This window comes from Haematobia irritans, chromosome 4, assembly GCF_050003625.1.
Source record: "Haematobia irritans isolate KBUSLIRL chromosome 4, ASM5000362v1, whole genome shotgun sequence".
In the NCBI taxonomy this organism is placed as follows: Eukaryota; Metazoa; Arthropoda; class Insecta; order Diptera; family Muscidae; genus Haematobia; species Haematobia irritans.
In genome coordinates this window covers 139137868-139157659 of record NC_134400.1, presented here as the reverse complement: position 1 = coordinate 139157659, position 19792 = coordinate 139137868, and the positions used below count along the sequence as shown (strand labels likewise).

General features: G+C 32.7%; 1 protein-coding gene and 3 long non-coding RNA genes across 9 annotated transcripts in view; 1 reads left to right on the top strand and 3 right to left on the bottom strand.

The window, feature by feature from the left end:
- Positions 1-427: 427 nt before the first annotated feature.
- LOC142235220 (uncharacterized) lies at positions 428-1054 on the bottom strand. The gene is made up of 2 exons (XR_012721832.1): positions 699-1054; positions 428-641 (listed from the first exon to the last, which is right to left on the bottom strand). It is a non-coding gene; the product is annotated as an uncharacterized LOC142235220 (long non-coding RNA).
- Positions 1055-1290: 236 nt separating this feature from the next.
- On the bottom strand, positions 1291-1945 carry LOC142235219 (uncharacterized). Its single transcript, XR_012721831.1, has 2 exons — positions 1562-1945; positions 1291-1504 (listed from the first exon to the last, which is right to left on the bottom strand). It is a non-coding gene; the product is annotated as an uncharacterized LOC142235219 (long non-coding RNA).
- A 1069-nt stretch (positions 1946-3014) lies between these two features.
- Positions 3015-17049, top strand: LOC142234660 (uncharacterized). Of its 6 annotated transcripts, none has more exons than XM_075305833.1 (13): positions 3015-3232; positions 3474-3620; positions 3776-3893; positions 3977-4188; positions 7158-7286; positions 7356-7982; positions 8286-8775; positions 8869-8937; positions 10349-10900; positions 12745-13293; positions 13385-13524; positions 13585-13788; positions 15755-17049. In XM_075305833.1, the coding sequence occupies exons 2-13, from the start codon at positions 3555-3557 to the stop codon at positions 16088-16090; spliced, it is 3492 nt and encodes a 1163-aa protein (XP_075161948.1). In that variant the 5' UTR covers positions 3015-3232; positions 3474-3554; the 3' UTR covers positions 16091-17049. The 6 variants fall into 6 exon arrangements, with proteins under 6 accessions (XP_075161948.1, XP_075161946.1, XP_075161944.1 ...); XM_075305831.1 differs by having other exon boundaries at positions 12742-13293; XM_075305829.1 differs by having other exon boundaries at positions 3016-3216; positions 12676-13293.
- Positions 9850-19792, bottom strand: part of LOC142234662 (uncharacterized) — a 52427-nt gene continuing 42484 nt past the window's right edge. Inside the window, exons 2-3 of the long non-coding RNA XR_012721675.1 lie at positions 10163-10211; positions 9850-10093 (exon numbers count right to left, since the gene is read on the bottom strand). This is a non-coding gene — a long non-coding RNA (uncharacterized LOC142234662). The remainder of the gene's footprint in view (positions 10094-10162; positions 10212-19792) is intronic.

Sequence of the window (19792 nt, the reverse complement as noted above, 5' to 3'; positions counted from 1 at the left end):
AATAAAATTTTGACAAAATTTTCTATAGAAATAAAATTTTAACAAAATTTTTTATCGAAATAAAATTTTGACAAAACTAAATTTTTGCAAAATATTATATTTAGGTAGTTTTTGGTAAGTTTTTCTCAAAATGTTGGTAGTTTACTTTTGTCTCAAGTTTCGACCGTGACTTCCCTGCCAACATTTTTTGAATTTGGGGACTCTTTTGAGAATCCCCACTACGTCGAAAACAATCATATACGACATCAAAAACTCGTCGGAAAAGCGCCGTCACTATTGAGAAGTTGTACCACGCCAAGTTACTACAAAAATGTTTCGCATGAGTGCAATTATTAGGTGCCTTTATAGATCAATTTAGAACGACGCCAATAAGGGACCCTCCAAACAATCAGAAAAAGTGCATTTTAAGATAGTTGTAAAAGAATCATTGTGGTCGAGTAAAACACGTTTGTTTAGATATTTATTAATTTGATTAAACATTTACAAATTCTTAAAAATATAACATTTATACCACTATCACATTACATTTAACATAATTTTTGGCATTAATGATGATGTTGAGTTACAAGTAGCGAGTTACATGTTGCTGCGTCTATCAACCAGTGTTTTTATTCCATGGAGGCAGCGTGTCTGTAAAATATCTGAAAAACAATCACTTTATTCCATTTGGAAAATCACCAAATTGTTCACCAATATACCTTTCACAATTTTAAGCGTATAATCTATGTTTTCAGAACTTTATTTTCGTTTTTATTTAATTAAAATATAACAAGCTGGTTGCGCTTGGCGTTTCACAAAAAAAATGGCTTTTTTAACAGTAGGGATGGCAAATTACTTGCATGTACTTTTTGATGTACCTTTTCATGATGGTTGAAGTGACATTTACGAGTCTGTGGTAACGATGAGGTTGAAATGGAACTTTGAAATGCTGGCAGGGTTGTTCGTATTATTTTAGTACGCGATCGATAACGTCTTAAGGTAGGTACTATGTTCTGTTTTTGCGTTGAAATTTTCGCGGTTACAGGCCGGTACTATCCCTGCCAACATTTTTTGAATTTGGGGACTCTTTTGAGAATCCCCACTACGTCGAAAACAATCATATACGACATCAAAAACTCGTCGGAAAAGCGCCGTCACTATTGAGAAGTTGTACCACGCCAAGTTACTACAAAAATGTTTCGCATGAGTGCAATTATTAGGTGCCTTTATAGATCAATTTAGAACGACGCCAATAAGGGACCCTCCAAACAATCAGAAAAAGTGCATTTTAAGATAGTTGTATAAGAATCATTGTGGTCGAGTAAAACACGTTTGTTTAGATATTTATTAATTTGATTAAACATTTACAAATTCTTAAAAATATAACATTTATACCACTATCACATTACATTTAACATAATTTTTGGCATTAATGATGATGTTGAGTTACAAGTAGCGAGTTACATGTTGCTGCGTCTATCAACCAGTGTTTTTATTCCATGGAGGCAGCGTGTCTGTAAAATATCTGAAAAACAATCACTTTATTCCATTTGGAAAATCACCAAATTGTTCACCAATATACCTTTCACAATTTTAAGCGTATAATCTATGTTTTCAGAACTTTATTTTCGTTTTTATTTAATTAAAATATAACAAGCTGGTTGCGCTTGGCGTTTCACAAAAAAAATGGCTTTTTTAACAGTAGGGATGGCAAATTTCTTGCATGTACTTTTTGATGTACCTTTTCATGATGGTTGAAGTGACATTTACGAGTCTGTGGTAACGATGAGGTTGAAATGGAACTTTGAAATGCTGGCAGGGATGTTCATTCTTGCGAAAAATTTTTATGGAAACCATTATTTCGCACATAGAAAGCGGCGTTTTTCTAGGTAGCTTGGAGCGCTATTTTACAGGGAGCGATATTGGATTAAGTTGGTGGTTGTTGCTTGTTTTAACAAAATAACATTTTATTTTTCCTTGGGCAATTGATCTGCTATTCCTTTGATCCTTTGTATAGTTTCGGAACGAAAATATGGTCCGTGTTTGATTTATAAACCCGCACAAATAGTTTTTAATAAATAAATTATTTCTTAATTCACATTGCAAATGGCGCCGTGCTATAAACGTCAGTTTTTCAACACGAAAAAACAAAGTATCACAAATGGAAAAAATTTCGCAAATTTTTCGCATTTTTTGGTTTTGTATGGAGTTTCAACGCGAAAACCGAACAGAGTACCGGCCTTTATGTAGAAATTGTTCGTGTGGAAGCGTAATATAGAATCACATGCTTTTTTGGGACTAATGCGCTTTACAGACTATCAGTTATTCCGGACGACAGTGCTCGTGTCGAACATATCCCATATATTGTGCACATTATAAATTAAGTCCGAGGGCATAATCGATACTGCTGCATGTTTATGGGATCGATAACACATTTATCGATTATTTAGTCATCCCCGACAAGTCGTATCGATCCGACACACTGAAAGATTCTTTACAAACATCGAACTTCCGTCCGTAAAAACTGATAGTCTGTAAAGCGCATTACAAAGTATTGTAAGAAAATTAGCTTGCGTTGAAAGTGGTTTATTTTATGTATATGTTATGAACCTTTTTTATGTTTAAATGAATTATTATGGAATTAAATGTTTTTATTTTATTTGAAAAGTTTGCTCTTTTTTCGTATGTGCTCTTTTTTAAACTGAATGTGTTCTTTTTGCCTCTTCAAAATCTGGCATCCCTAATTAGACAGTGTAGTGGACTTCGAAGGAGATTTTCCACTATGAGCCTGCTGATATTTCCCTTTTGTAAGTCAACTGAAATCAATTGAGATTTCCGACAAGATCTTCTTTAAGCAGATTTCGTGAATTTCGAAATGTCGTCCATAGTTTTATTGTAGTACTCCAATAGTTTGAGAATCACTGTTTTTACGTTCTACTTCACTTTAACGATGACTAATTAAAACAGTAATTGTACAACTACACGTTCGTTACTGCTGTCAATAATACCCGGTACTCGGTAGTTTAACCATGCTGATTACCTGGTAGAGAACGTACGAGAAAGGAAGTGTTGAAGATTTGAGGAAAGCCAAACAAACGCTATTTATTTTTCCGGAAAGATTTTATTCTTTATTTTCCCAAGCATAAACTTGCAAGTTGTCTCAGCTATAAACAATAATTGCTAACTTTAAGACGGGGCTATAAAGAATTGTCAAATTCCAGACTTTAATCCGTGAATGTGAGCGAATGAAAAGGTGAAACTCATCAAGCGAGACAGCAATAACTGTGCAAATTTTCACTTGCTACCATCAGCTGTCAATGGCCAAACGTCATTCTTTTCGGTTTTGATGTGTTTGCCGTCAAAAGTCTTGTGAAGATTTTTTTTGTTAAAAATAAGAATAGAAAAAAAGAAACTAGTGATTGGGATACAGTCATAAACAGTGGCTTAATCAATTTTGCTTTGGAATTTCATCGCACATTTTCGTTCGATTCCAGGTTTAATATTTGTGTGCATTGATAAACATTACGGAAGAAAATTGCTCTTAAACGACGGAGAAGGAGAAACTTGCCAAGAAAATGCTTATAAATCTTAAAGTGAAAACTTTAGATGCCCAGACCCATGAATTCAGCATTGACAATGAGGTAAGTCATTTGATAAAGACAATAATGTTCGTCGTCAAATGCATATTGATGCCGATCGATGGGCGAGTCCTTTTTGGTGTGGACATTTTCTTGTATTTGTTCTCTATGTATCCCATGGTGGTTGTTACCAAATTTTCGTACAATTTTATCCGTAGATTACAGTGCGCGAATTTAAGGATAAGGTGGCGGAGAAGACCAATATTGCAGCTGATCAACAGCGCATTATTTACTGTGGACGTGTTATGGTTGATGACAAGCAGTTGAAGGAATACGGTGAGTCATTTACGTGGGATGGGGAGGCGTTTTTGACATTTATCCAATTTGTTTATTGCTATACCTATTGTTTCGTTTTGCAGATGTTGATGGAAAAGTAGTGCATGTAGCTGAGAGACCACCACCATCACAGCGTATGACAAGCACAGATTCATCCAATACTAATTCGAATGCGCCTACAAATGAGCGACGCACTCGCGCTAGATCTGGTCCGGGTGGCATGCGTAATTCTCCATTGTTTCGAGCCTTGGATGGAATGGTGGTCGGGACTATGGCTTTTCCTGTGAATGCCAACGTAAGTGTCATTATCATTGGTGTACATATGCACGAACATAGTTTAGCTCATAATATACTCAATGCTATGTCTTGGGGACAAACAATTTACTTGTTTCTTGACTTTATTTACATGACACTTGATACGTATGGTAACCTGGTTACCAAAACACTTGTTATCTTTAGCAAAAACAAAAGAATCTCCAAATATGTTTGTGATCATTGCTCCAAATTGGGGTGGAAATTACAATGTCTGGTATAAGTTAATTCAATGGAATCGGATTTGGGATTGTGGTCAGGATCTAAAAATCGAATTACCTTCCGACATTTGGAAAAGTCGACTTTTCTGATTTTCAACCTTTTCAGAAATTAAAAAAATCGACTTTTAGACTTTTTTGGAAATTTGGGAATTTCGATGTTTCGACCTTTGGACTTTTTTTTAATTTGGAAAAGTTGATTTTAAAATAAGTGATACCGTGTATAAATACTCTCAGAATTACCATAGAAATATTTGCATGATATTGCTTTTCTAAACTAATGGCGACTATTTAAATTCGATTTGGGTCGATTTTCCTGATCTTTTCTGTTATTTCACTGCGAGAAATTTTACTTTCACCTTAATTTCTCCGAGAAGATGGTTAACCCCTTACACAGAAAAAAATATCACCAAAATATTTCCAATTAAAAAGTTAATTGAAGTTGAATATTTTTTCAATTAATAAATTAATTGATACAATTAACTTTTTAATCAAGATAGAACATAAAGTTAATTAAGTCAATGATTGAAAATTTTAAAATTTTTAATTAAAAAATTAATTGATACAATTAACTTTTTAATCAAATTCGGAAGACTAAGTCAGTTAAAAAAAGTGATCCAAATAAAAACTCTAAGCCAATTCAGAAAGTAATTGAAAATAGTTACCTTTTTAAATAAAAAATTAATTAGGGTTTGCATTCAAAATCAATTAAATTTTTAATTGAATCAATTAAAGAATTCCTAATGACATCAATTAATATTTTAATCAAGAATTTTTTCTATGCCCAATTAAAACTGTGATTGATACTATCATTTTCGTGATTGAAGACATTTCAATTAAAAAATTAATTGGATCAATTAATTTCGTGATTGAATCAGAAAATTTTTTTTTTGTGTGTAGTTTGTCACAGCTTCGGCTACGGTATCCTCATGAATTCTGTTCGGACCTCTCTGGAAAGCTGCATGATCTAGGGGGTTTCTTTTGTAGCACTGAATCTCGCGGACTACCCTGAAGTGGCCTATCCACAAGATGGTGATCCGGATGGTTATTGCAAACGTCCCAGAATATACTACTGAGACAACATGACTTCATACAGGCATTGTCTTGGGTACTGACCGTCCAATTACCCTAAAGTAAGTCGACAAGGTTTCTTTGGCCGCACCCCAACTGCTGCCCTGAAGTGACCTGAGGACATTGTTTTTACGAAACGTATAACAAATAGCAATGGCTTGGGTAGAGGCGTGAATTTTGAGCTGGCTTATTGTATGAATGGTTACGCCATCGGCAGCAGAATCACCCGCCATCAGCTAACGTAGGTTAGTCTGCAAAAGCTAACACCGTTGATCGACTCTGCTAAAAGGTCAATTGCATTTATGTCCCAGATTACATGTAAAACGCGCACAATAATTTCCTGATTTATTCCTTCGCCTCCGTTTGGTGTTAGTTCATAGACTTGACCAAAAATTAGAATTGATTACACCTTTCTTAATATAATATTATGCTTATTAAGATTATGCTTATTTTTGGACGATGCTTTGTACCTTCTTATTTTGTTTTGTTTGGCATCTTGGGCTATGGTATGCGCTTTGGGACTCTCACCTGAGAACCCTGGGCAGTGCTCATCATAGTGCTTTAAAAGATTGCTCATAACAAACTGTTAATTAGAGGAACTGTCGTCCTTTTTTGTAGAGCTTTCTTGGTGTTTTGAAAGTTTTGTCTTTTTATAGAAAGTAAGTGCGATCGTATGTAAACGTTTTAGCAAAAACTTCGGGTCTTTTTTATCTTTTCTATAATTGCACAAATCACCAATAAATTCAATGGGGTGGGAATCAAAATAAGTGGGATCACGAGAAATGTTTAATTATTTTTTTAAGGCCCATGTGTTATAAATAAATCCTTTCAAATTGTTTTTTTTTTCGGAAATAAATCCGTTGCGTTCATAATTAAACTTTCACCATGACTTAGGTTAGGTTACCATGACTTATGCTGGTGAATAGGTTTCACGAAAATTCCAATGAATATGGAAAGTAGAACACGAAAATTGTGGAATTTATACCCATTCCCCTGGTATTTGAAATGCAAACTTGAGCAACAGCGAACTTTAGTTTTGCTTGTCCGATCCCGACCTGGAATCAAACTGCATTTTCGCCATACAAGACTAACGCATTACCGACGAACAAAGTTTCCGATATATGAGAACTACCTTAAAAACGAGGCCTTTGTGGCTTTACTAACACCAACAAAGAAGCCTTAAATAGAAGTAGAACACGAAATTTGTGGAATTTATTCCCATTCCCCTGGTATTTGAAATGCAAACTTGAGCAACAATGAACTTTAGTTTTGCTTGTCCGATCCCGACCTGAAATCAAACTGCATTTTCGCCATACAAGACTAGCGCATTTCCTCCGCATTACCGAAGAACAAAGTTTCCGATATATGAGAACTACCTTAAAAACGAGGCCTTTGTGGATATACTAACACCAACAAAGAAGCCTTAAATAGAAGTAACCAACAGCGCCCCTAGAATAGCGGCAAAATTCAACCAATACCCATTCCCATACCCATACCCATATATATAATATAATCAGTGAAGTATACCGGAACCACACCAAATTTTGCTAGGGCCTCGTTCCTTCAATTTGTTTTATTTATGTAACAGTTTAATTTCCGTATTTTTATATAACTTGTCTTTTTGTCCAAAAAACTTTGCCTTATAATGCTTATTTTCTTCCAGGCTAATGGTCAGGCTCCTGTTAATCCATTGGCGGCGTCATCATCATTTTGCATGAATCGTATTACGGTAGCTCGTCACATGCTCGAATGCGCCAATAATATTGCAGCCTATTTGGAAGATCCATCTAGGGTAAGACCATACAATGGCTAATTATTATTGACATTCAATTTTTTTACCATAATCATATATTTATTGTAGGGATTGAATAATCAATCTTTGGATATTCTCGCACGTGGTCGATGGACCATGGAATCAACCGTTGTAGAAGTCGGTATAACATCTGATATACCACAAAGTCAACAAATTGTGGAAATGGTACAAGGAGCTGTCCAAGCGGCCTTACGTCGTAGCGGTAATACGAATGTTACTTTAGTTCAATTACCTACTGTTTACAGTTCGAGTGAAGGTGAAGCTAATAGTGCTGCGTCTGGTGGTCCAACTCCAGCAGTTGTCACTGATGCAACTGCATCAACTGATGAGGCTAGCGCTCCAACAGATAATCCGAATACAGCTGCTTCCTCTGTAGTCATTGAAGATGTTATTGACGATGATGAAGATGATGATACACCAACTAATGAGCAAAGTACCGCAAACAACACTGCATCGCCTACAACTGGTGGTGGTACTAGTACCGAAGCTACAAACGATGAGAATGCTGGAGCTTCAAGCCCCGATGATGGTAATGGTGATGCCTCCAGGCGTCGAACTAGTACCCGTGTCTTGGCCGGTGTTATTGAACAAATGCGTAATGTTCAGACTCGCCTTAATCCCTTTGTGGATCAATACTACGAACTGTTGCAAGGAGAGCAGGCCTTTGAAGAAAATGTGAGTTTGTAGTGAATATAAAGAATTTTCACTGAAATGAAATCTTTTACATTTCAAGCGGAAATTTTTTCAAACACGAAGGAGAAAAACTGGAACCTTTTCAATGTCAAAAGGAAACTTTTTGAAATCAAATGAAACTTTCTACAATTCATTTGATTTGAAAAAGGTTTCATTCAAATGGAAAAAGGTTTCATTTAGTTGAAAAAGGGTTCTTTTAATTCGAAACAGGTTTCATTTGGTTTGAAAAATATTTCATTATTTTGTTACATTATTAGCCTAAAATGTTTATTTGTCAATTTCCAGGATACAACAGGTCGTGAAAATGCTCAACGCCTATTTGACCGCGTATCTGAAGCATTCCACTACTTATCGCATGCCCAGCATGCAATTTCTGATTTAATGCTAGATGTTTCCCAAGCGGCACCTAGATATTTAACATGTCGTCCAATTTTGGTAGAACAAAGTGGCTATGTTAGTTCCAACAATTTCATTACACCCGCTATGTTGCCAGCGGCTTTGCGTCAGCAACCATCACAGAGTAACTCAACTGCTGCATCGACAAATGCAACAACTGCACCGGCTCCATCTAATGCTCCACAAGCAACGAATACTTCTTCATCTACAACGGCATCAACCTCAAACACATCTGCAAATTCTAGTAATGATGCCAACAATGCGGCGGTTGATGATCCCATTGATGATCCCGTCACCTGGCCTCCTACCATTAATTTTGGAGCTGCATCTAATGACAATAATACAACTAATGCAACAGCAAGTAATGCGGCTGGCAGAGGTAAGTTAGGATGGATTTTTTATTTTTAATATTAGCATCTTCCTTAAGAGTAATTTTTTGTATTTGGATAATTTACATTCAAATCTATATAAGCATCTTCTCAAAGCGGTGGTGGTACCCTTGAAATTGTTCTGCAACCTACACGAACTTACTACCTAGAGCGTATGTTAAATATCCATAGTTTAGCCAGTTATTTAAGTTACTTACTAATATCGTTAAAACTAAAACGTGTGAAGTGTTTAAAAGGCCGTTTTTGTTATAAATTTACTAAAATATTTGGCTTTGCGATAAATTTGTTACCCTTATAACTAACGGTTAATTATTTTGCTTAAAGACATTTTGCGAAAAATTTACCGGTTTCGTTGCAAGGTTTTTACCATTCGATCAGTTTTATATATGTATATCTAACTATATTGTTTCCGATCCAAAGAAATATAATGACACGTTGCAAAGTTCCTATACTGTTGTCTCGATCACATATTATTTTACACTATTATTGCCAATTTCTGGTTATTATTTTATACAAGCCAATAAAAAGCTTTCTAATATTTTTTTTGACAAGAGGAGAGTCCTTGTGCTGATCAAGACATTAGTTTGTGTCCAGATCCAGGAATTCTGAGACTAAAGTGGGATGCGTCCAGAGTGATCTGGTGGTGAGTCCGGTAGGTTTAGTCGTGCTAGAGAAAAGATGATGCATGTCATGTGGCCAGTGTTACCGTTGTGCCACTTTTGCTGCAAATTTGTCGCTTTTTTTCAAGCAGTGATACTTTTGTGCCACTAAATGAGATACTTTTTAAATGTTTGTGCCACATTTCCGTCTTATTGTGCCTCTTTTGAATTACATTCATTTGTACTGTACGATTTTTATTGTATTTGGATCCCAAATTACGGATATGAACGGCGTCTTAACAGTCGCGTATTATATTTGTGAACATTTTTCCCATTTGTGTAATAATGATCTCAATGGACAAGTATTCCGCCTAAAAGTATGCAAAATACATTTTCTATAGTTATTTCACAACTCTATATAGAACAATGATATCGGTTCTTTTTCTTTATGAAGAAGTGTGCCCCTTTTTTTTAAATAAATGTGCCACCTTTTATTGTCATTGCTACTTTATGTGCCACTTTTTAGAAATTCCCAAATGTAGCGCTGAATGTGGCCCTTACAGATAGACCACGTGTCATCATTGAAAATTTGGAATTAAGACGTCTTTCTTCCAGTGCCATGGGCGTTAATGGGACTCAGTTTTAACCTTGTACATTCTCAAAGCTGTCTGATCGAGAGGGTCTCTTTTATAATGCGGGATAACGTGCTCTAGAAGATGAAGATAATTTCAATTAAAAATTATTTGGATTAATTTAATGGTTGAAGACCAACAATTACCTGTGAAGGATAATCACAATTGTTTAAGTGAGCCCGATATTACTATAACCTATATGTGTAAAAAAAAACAGCATTTGGAAAAGCTTAAGAGTATTACTGCTTTAATTTTTTTTCCATATATTTCGTGTAATATGGAACTCATTTTAATTCTATTACTTATTTTATTTAAATCTGTTCTATGCATAGGCAATTTCCAGCGACAAGTGGCGCGCTTGCTTCAGGACGTTGTTAGTGCTGCACCATTTGAAACAGAATTTCATGTTCACATCAATAGCCCGAATGTTGTGTCAATTGATGTACCTATTGGTGGACCACTCACTGGTGCTAATGCTACTGCACAAAATAGCTCTGGAACAACGTCTGATAGTGGTCCTGCTAGTGCAACAGCTGCATCATCTTCAGAAGCCCCATCTGCGGGGTCCAATTCAACATCATCTTCCACAACGGCAAATGCCAATCATGCACGTGTTACTACAGCCACATTGCCTACTACATCGACACAAACACGTTCTACATCACGACCACAAGTCCACATTGGAAATATACCCGTTTTGGGTATGGCACCCGGATGGAATGGCCGTGTGTTACCAACTACCAATGTGTCATCGTTTGATCGCTTCTTACCTTGTAATAGCCACCATGTCCGTGATCATCAATCAAATGCAAATAATGATAGTGCAAATAGAAATGCCACTCAAATGAATACGAATGCTGCCGGAGTGGGGCGCAGTGGCAGAGGTAAGTGAAAAATGCATTCATGTTTTATTAAAGATATCTGTGATATTAAAATTCTGGATATGTAACGCTTTGATATAAAAAACAATCCACAATATTAGAAGAGAAATAATTTTCAAAGTTTTGAACAATTTTTGTTGACATTTAACAATATCTGATTGTTTAAACTTTTAAAATTTCGGTTCTTCCAAAAGCGCTTTTATTGTCCATGTACCACCACCAGGTGAATATGAATCAATTCCACAATCTTGGTGCTCTATTCTCCGTATACAATTGAATATTCGATTAATTAATTTACTAGCACAAGTCATGGTGAAAGTTAAATTATGTCCGCGAGGGATGTATTTCTGAAAAAATTTTTGGTGATTTGTACACACAAAAAATTTTTTTTCTGATTCAATCACGAAATTAATTGATCCAATTAATTTTTAATTGAAATGTCTTCAATCACAGAAATGATAGTATCAATTAAAAAATTAATTGAAGGTCAATTAAAAAGTTAGTTGATCCAATTAAAAAATTAATTGATACTATTATCTTTGTGATTGATTTTTGTTTCAATTAAAAAATTTGTTGAATCAATTAAATTTTTAATTGAATATTTTTTAAAACTCAATTAAAATTTTAATTGAAAAAATTTTCGTGAAATTTTTTTGTGTGTACAACCCAGTTGATTACAAAATCTCCACGTTTATAGATTTGTGGTGAATAGTGGAAATGGAATTGAAGTGAAAATCCGAACATGGGTATTAATGTTTTCCATGTACCTCCTAATGCGGTGCAAGTGAAAACGGCGCAATTTTAATAAGTGTACAAAGCTTCTGATACCAATGTTTGCAAATAAAGATTTTTATATTTCAATTGATTATTTATTTTTATTTATTTATTTATTCAATCGTGATGCAGAAAATAATAACCGAAATTATATAATGAATTTCAAAATCACAGATATATGTACATATGAATGTGTATGTTTTTTAACCATTCGTCCCTCATTAGCATCATGGTGATGGTATCTTTTGCATATAACTTGTTTGGTGATAGTTTCGAAAAATCGATTATCAAAATCTCGCATTACATCATTAATGGATTGAAATATAATGATATAAAATGTAGACGAAAACGGACTCTATTCGTAGTGAGAAAATAGGCATAGTTGTCATTTTGTCACCTTCAAGTTCGAATTTGACTCCAATCGACCTTTAAATTTTTTATGACGGTTAAAATCAAAATTTTCGCCATCTACCTTCGTAGAAAATAGATTTTAATTATCTTAAATTTCGACTCCGAAAGTCTAGAGGTATCATTTTTTAAATTCATAAACATTTTAAGATTATGAGTAAATATATGGGTGATGGACTGAATTAAAGGTCACGAAAATTTCGTGACACATGTTACTCACGTGTAGTCGTGAAAATAAATCTCGTAAATGTACGTGAAAAGGGACTAAACAAAAATATGTCGTGCATGAGTGTGAATAAAAAACTAATTTTGTTCGTGAGCTTGTGTGAGTAAAATTTCTTCCAAATTATACTCACGAAAAAATCACGTTCGCGAAAAAATTAAGCTCATGATCGTTAGTAAAAAAGTGGATCGTTCCATAACATAAAAGCTCAATAGTGGTGAATATGGCATTTTATGTACTTACTTTTTTAAAAAATACAGCATTTGATACCATAACCTATCGCAACCTGCATCCATCCATTTTTCCATTTTATATCAATTGTTGTATTTTTTTGTTTGAAAAAAAAAAAACAAAAACTGTTTTAATGCATTAGCCAATATTATCGCACGGCGACCAAATCGTATTATGCCTGATATTTTACTACCCATACGTCGATCAGCAGCTCGTGCCGTTGGCTCAACATTGACAGATCCCCCAGTTTCGCGAACTGGCAACAGCACTGCATCTTCATCTAATAATTCAACAGCCAGAGTTCGACCTAGTTTCGAGTGGTTTGTGCCGCAATCGGGATCATCCAATGCTTCTTCCTCTACAGAAACTCGTAGGCTTAACATCCACAGTCAATTGATGACCTTTATTGAAAATCAAATGTTCAAGGGTAAACCTATAAATGATGAAAACATGAATCCAGCCATTAATCGTGCTGTCCAGTGGTTTGGTGAATCCCTATTGTATTTGCCACAATACGAAAAGCCCGAGTATGATTCCAGAGATTCTATAATAAATATTTTGCGGAAAACTTTGCCAATTGTCATAGAACTTATGAAAAAGAATCCTGTGAATTTGCCCGATTTTGAACAAAAACTACGAGAAATTTGCGAACAATTTCGAAAACGTCTATACAGCGTCTTAATTGTGTGTATTGGACGGGCCAATGCTGATTTATACTGGAGCCAGTTGATGCGTTTGCTATGTGTATCCATTCAATCAAGTAAGTACCATGGGCAAATATATAATGGTGTTAAATCTTTGACTAACCAATTGCTCTCAAAATATTCCCCCTCTCCCAACTCCCAATGTAGCTTTTGATGGTGAAGTTGTGGAGTTCTTAACACTCTATGTCAACCCTAATATACCCAACAGTTGCGACGAAATTGATGCTCAACAATTTATTGTACATCGTGGATCAGCATCGACCTCACCTAATAATAGCTCACAAATGGCAAGTGTTTAAGTATTTCATTTAAACTATTCTTCTATTAAATATATAACATATATATAGACCTTTGTTTCACCTCCAAATTTCTTTCATCCTCAGCTTATGGACACAGATGTTGAAATGGCTGATATGCCTGCCGGTAGCTCCCAAAATGAAGCTGATGTTGAACAACTACCATCAGTTATACCAGGGTCGGCCCCATGGCATCGTAATTTCCCCAATGAGTGGTTACCTATTATTACACGTGATATACAAAGACAAACTGATGTAAGTAAATGAATCAACGAACGAATAGCAAGGATAATTTCATGTTGTATAGCATATATTCTCCACTTAAAATTTTAATGACATTTTAAAAATCTATTCAATTAAAAATTGAATTGATTCAAAAATATTTGAATTAAAATAAGAATCAATTACAAAATTAATTATATAAATTGATGATGGCGATTGGTAACTAGCATATCTGATTGAAGAAATTTCAATTCAACATTAATTGGATCTATTAAAGTCGTGATTGAAGACAAAAACTATTTTTTTCTGGGCGTATTGGCAGATATTCAATGCAAAAAATAGTAAAGCTCTACACTTTTTATTTTTTTTTTTTTTTAATTTTATTGTTTATTGGTAATTTATTGGTAAATGGAAAATACCATCAAATTTTTGAATTAGTTTAGATTTGTTCGAATCGGCTACATTTGGCACGAATTATGGTCTTCTAACAAAGTAGATCTGCTGTATTTTGGCCCATTCCTGGAGAAGCGCCACCTTGAGATGATCGACACTTTGGTATTTTTTAGGGCCGAATTTATTTTCCAAATAGGGCAATTTGCAAAGTGCAACGAATTAAGATCCGGATATTTTGGTGGTGGTCATTGTGTGTTGGGAACGAAATGTTGGACCTCATTTTTAAGCCAGTCTTGGTTGACGCGTCCTGAGTCTTGTTCGTGGTATATGGCCGAGTTTTTTATCTGCTCAAGGCTTCAATACTGTCTTTAAAATATTCGGCATTTATTTTGACTTCACGGTCGAAAAATACGAGCGGGTAGCTACCACGGTTGCCACAGTTGGTTGAATTCTACCAAATATTGTAGATTTTTTACTGTTTGGTAGAATTCTTGATGTTTAGGTAGATTTTGCAAAATATTCCACTCCAAATAAGAGGTAATTAAATTTGTTATAAATGTTAACAAAATTTTCTATAGAAATAAAACTTTGACAAAAATTTCTATTGAAATAAAATGTTGACGAAGTTTTCTATAGAAAAAAAAAATTGACAAAATTACCTTAGGAGTAAATTGTTGAAAAAATTTTCTATAGAAATAAAATGTTGACAAAATTTTCTATAGAAATAAAATTTTTATAAAATTTTCTAAGAAATAAAATTTTTACAAAATTTTCTAAAGAAATACAATTTTGACAAAATTTTCTATAGAAATAAAATTTTGACAAAATTTTCTATAGAAATAAAATTTTGACAAAATTTTCTATAGAAATAAAATTTTGACAAATACAATTTTGCAAAATAAGATTTTTTGTTTAATAGTTTTTTGGTAAAATTTTCTCCAAAGTTTGCTAGATTATTTTGGGCTCGAGTGGCAACCGTGGTAGCGATCGTTACGGCGGCACACACCATCGGCGGCGCTGGCCTATCCTAATTTTAAATAATTGTTTAATTTGATTAAAAGGTTAATTGTATCATTGAACGGTAATTAGCAATGGTGGGAGAAGCAAACGATTTATTCACATTTAAATACTGGAGGAACGATAGTCACTGGTGGTTTCCAACCAAATATTATTCAATCTCATCATCACGTTTGAATTTCATCACGAATAACTTTATTTCTGAATGCAATATATCAAAACGCTTTTGTAAGTTTGCAATAAAAAAAAGAACTGTCGCTGGAATAAACCTGTCAGCTGTTAGACGAGCGGTTTAGAGACCTTAATAAACTGTCGCTCGAATAAACCTGTCAGCTGTCAGACGAGCGGTTTAGAGACGACAGCAACCTTAAATTGGTTCATTTCTCATATCTTTGTTTTATTTACTCTTAAATCATCCGTCTTCGCCCTATTCGTACAAAGTGCTCTCTGTATATCTTAAATTTTTTTTTAATGTTTGCTTCCAACGGGGCTAGCCATGGACCCACAGATCCTTTCATAATTACAGCATTATTTTATGCGATGATATTTTTTATTTACGGTTATGTTACATATAATTATATCTTTATAGAATCCTCCAAGCCAACCACCCTATTCCGATGCTTACATATCAGGCATGTCATCTAAACGAAGAAAATTGGTGCAGCACACTAAACCACCAACAGAAATTAACGCCCTAATTGCCGACAGTGTAAGTAAAGCCATACAAAATGCCGCAGTAGGATCATCAACGTCGTCCAATCAACCTCAAACACCCGATGAAATTGCACGAGCAATTGCTAGTGATTCAGCTGTACAGTCCGCCTGCATCGACACCGTACGTGTAAATGTGCGCGAGCGTCTCAAGAAAGAACCCGACTATGAGCCTGAAAAATTTCCCAAATCTGCAAAGTTTATACAGAAATAGATAACAACCTTCTTTCCCCCTCTATCACACATCCTCCTTAAAACACAAGTAGCCACCCAAATAACTCTATACCCAGCAAGGACGTAGACTTATAAGTAAGGACTAAGCAAGACAACACATACACACCACATCGGTTTATTAAAAAGAAAGGTCTTGATCTTTTTACGAAATGATTTTGGCTTTTTCACAGGTGTGTTAATTTTATATGAAAAAATAATCTACTTTTGTTTTTCATACGTAGGGTATAATTTTTATGTATCATGATTGATGTATACTGTAATGTTGAGAATGAAAACACAAAACAAAGAAAAACATTTATGTTTGTTACAAATATGGATTAAATTCAATAAGGCATTTTTATAATTTCTTATTTGAATGCTATTTTTATTTTAAAATTCATAAAAACGCAGAGATCACATATTTTGTTTTTAAATTATATAAAAGTAAATAAAATCGAACGCTAAAGGCATAAGAATTTATAATATAATAATCCTAATACGAATAAATACGATGTATATTCATATTAATTATACATAACGATATGTTTTTAAGAACTTTTAGAAACACTTTGCTTAGAAAGGCATGAAATGCATCCAACCATTATCTAATTATTTTTTTTTTAATAAAGTTACAAGAAATCAGAACCATTTTCGCCACATCATTAAAATTCTGTATTGTGAGCATATGAAAAAATGACTAAATTATGCGATACAAATTTCTTTAAAACAAACGAAATTTGAAGCATATGTGTGCAAATTGATGTACGTAACACATGACAAATGTGCACTCATACTAAAAGTGGCATAGTAGCAATTAAATGGAAAATTGTAAAGAACCTATTGAAGGAACTGTGGAGAAAGATTAAATTAATATGAACACAATATATCACATTTATGTATAGAGGACTTTAAAATAAACTAAGGCAAATAAACAAAATTATACATAATCAACAAACAAAAGTTCAGTTTTTATGTTAAAATATTTTTTTTTGTATTTTTTGCAGTGGTGTGGGTATGGGAGGATGTACAGTGTGCCGACATGTAATGCAACAAAAATGTCGGAAATAACACCAAATTTTAGAATCAGTTTAGATTAGTTCAAATTGGCTACCTTTGACACGAATTATGACCATCGAACGGACGAGCCAAAGCTATCACACTCTGAACGAAATTGGCTCTGCGGTTTTTTGGTCCATTCACTGTGAAGTGCAGTCTTGAGATGATCGACACTTTGGTATTTTTTAGTTCCAACATTACTCTTCAAAATGCCCCAGGCGCAAAGTCCAACGGAGTGGGATCCGGAGATTTAGTTCGGAAGCGAGAAAACTCTTCTGTTGGAATGTCCATGGGCCCGAAATGTTTGTCTGGCCAATTCTTTAAGCTGTCTTTAGAACAGTTTTCCCTATAATATTCGCCAATTATTTTGACCCCATGGTCGATCATTTTTCTAACTGACACCTTTATTTTCATAAAAATAATCTACCAAAATTTTAAGCAAAATTTAGCAAAACCCTGCCCAATATAAAAATGAAGTTTTCCATCGAATTTTTGTCAAAATTTACATTCTATAGACAGTTTTGGCAAAATTTTATTTCTATAGAAATTTTGTAGAAATTTAATTTCTATATAAAATTTTGTCAAAATTTTATTTCTACAGAAAATTTTATTTCTATGGAAAATTTTGTCAAAATTTTATTTTTATGGAAAATCTCAACATTTATTTATATAGAAAATTTTGTCAAAATTTTATTTCTATAGAAAATTTTGTCAAAATTTTATTTCTATAAAAAATTTTGTCAAAATTTTATTTCTATGGAAAATGTCAACATTTTATTTATATAGAAAATTTTGTAAAAATTTTATTTCTATAGAAAATGTTGTCAAAATTTTATTTCTATAGAAGATTTTGTCAAAATTTTATTTCTATAGAAAATTTTGTCAAAAATTTATTTCTATAGAAGATTTTGTCAAAATTTTATTTCTATAGAAAATTTTGTCAAAATTTTATTTCTATAGAAAATTTTGTCAAAATTTTATTTCTATAGAAAATTTTGTCAAAATTTTATTTCTATAGAAAATTTTGTCAAAATTTTATTTTTATAGAAAATTTTGTCAAGATTTTATTTCTATATAAGATTTTGTCAAAATTTTATTTCTATAGAAGATTTTGTCAACATTTTATTTCTATAAAAAAATTTGTCAAAATTTTATTTCTATTTATTTCAAAATTTTATTTCTATAGAAAATTTTGTCAACATTTTATTTCTATGGAAAATGTTGTCAAATTTTATTTATATAGAATATTTTGTCAAAATTTTATTTCTATAGAAGATTTTGTCAAAATTTTATTTCTATGGAAAATTTTGTCAAAATTTTATTTCTATGGAAAATTTTATTTTTGTAGAAATTTTGTCAAACATTTTTTTTATAGAAAATTTTGTCAAAATTTTATTTCTATAGAAAATTGTGTCAAAATTTTATTTCTATAGAAAATTTTGTCAAAATTTTATTTCTATAGCAAATTTTGTCAAAATTTTATTTCTATAGAAAATTTTGTCAAAATTTTATTTCTATAGAAAATTTTGTCAAAATTTTATTTCTATAGAAAATTTTGTCAAAATTTTATTTCTATAGAAAATTTTGTCAAAATGTTATTTCTATAGAAAATTGTGTCAAAATTTTATTTCTATAGAAAATTTTGTCAAAATTTTATTTCTATAGAAAATTATGTCAAAATTGTATTTCTATAGAAAATTTTGTCAAAATTTTATGTCTATAGAAAATTTTGTCAAAATTTTATTTCTATAGAAAAATTTGTCAACATTTTATTTCTATAGAAAAATTTTTCAACATTTTATTTCTATAGAAGATTTTGTCAAAATTTTATTTCTATAGAAAATTTTGTCAAAATTTTATTTCTATAGAAAATTTTGTCAAAATTTTATTTCTATAGAAAATTTTGTCAAGATTTTATTTCTATAGAAAATTTTGTTAAATCTACCATTGTTGGTAGAATTATACCAACTGTGGTAACCGTATTTGTGCTACGTTAGCTAAATAACTTTAATACCATACTAGGGACATATCTGTCATATTGTCTATATATTCCATATGCCAGTTAGGAACTTAAGTTTGATTAAAAAGTTAATTGTATCAATTAATTTTTTAATGAAAATTTTAAAAATTTTAATTTTTGCAATCATTGACTTATTATTTCTGGATATTGGATTACACTCAAAGTGAACTCTCTATTTCACTAAAGCCAATTTAACTCTATTTGAGTTCATGAAATTATTATGTTTGGAGAAAGTTTCCTTTACTCTAATATATTTTTGTGTACGTTAGTTAAGATAACTAAAACCGAGGAAAAAAATATACATAAATGAAGCATAACATAATAAACATTATAAAGATTAACTAAATTCGTGTCTTCCACAAAATAATTCAGTATTTCTTTAAATTTGTAAATTTTACTACAAATGCGTTAATCATGAACTTCGTATGTCACTAAAGACATTCTTGCAATTTTGAACTCAAATTTTTTCCTTCAAACTACAAATTTTTCTTTAACAAGTGAAAAAACGTAATTATGTCTAATAAATTTTCTTGAATTTGCCGAAAAATGTTTACTTATTTTTATGACATCGGCGTGATGCCAGCGTTTGTAATACTGTTTAGTTAAAATTTTCTAAAAATATTCAAA

Excerpts from the sequence above, each read along its gene's own strand:
- LOC142234660 (XM_075305829.1), top strand. The coding sequence starts at position 3,555 with ATGCTTATAAATCTTAAAGTGAAAACTTTAGATGCCCAGACCCATGAA. Across the intron at positions 3,894-3,976 it reads CAAGCAGTTGAAGGAATACG|ATGTTGATGGAAAAGTAGTG; the intron begins GTGAGTCATTTA and ends TTCGTTTTGCAG. Across the intron at positions 13,294-13,384 it reads ATGTGTATCCATTCAATCAA|CTTTTGATGGTGAAGTTGTG; the intron begins GTAAGTACCATG and ends CTCCCAATGTAG.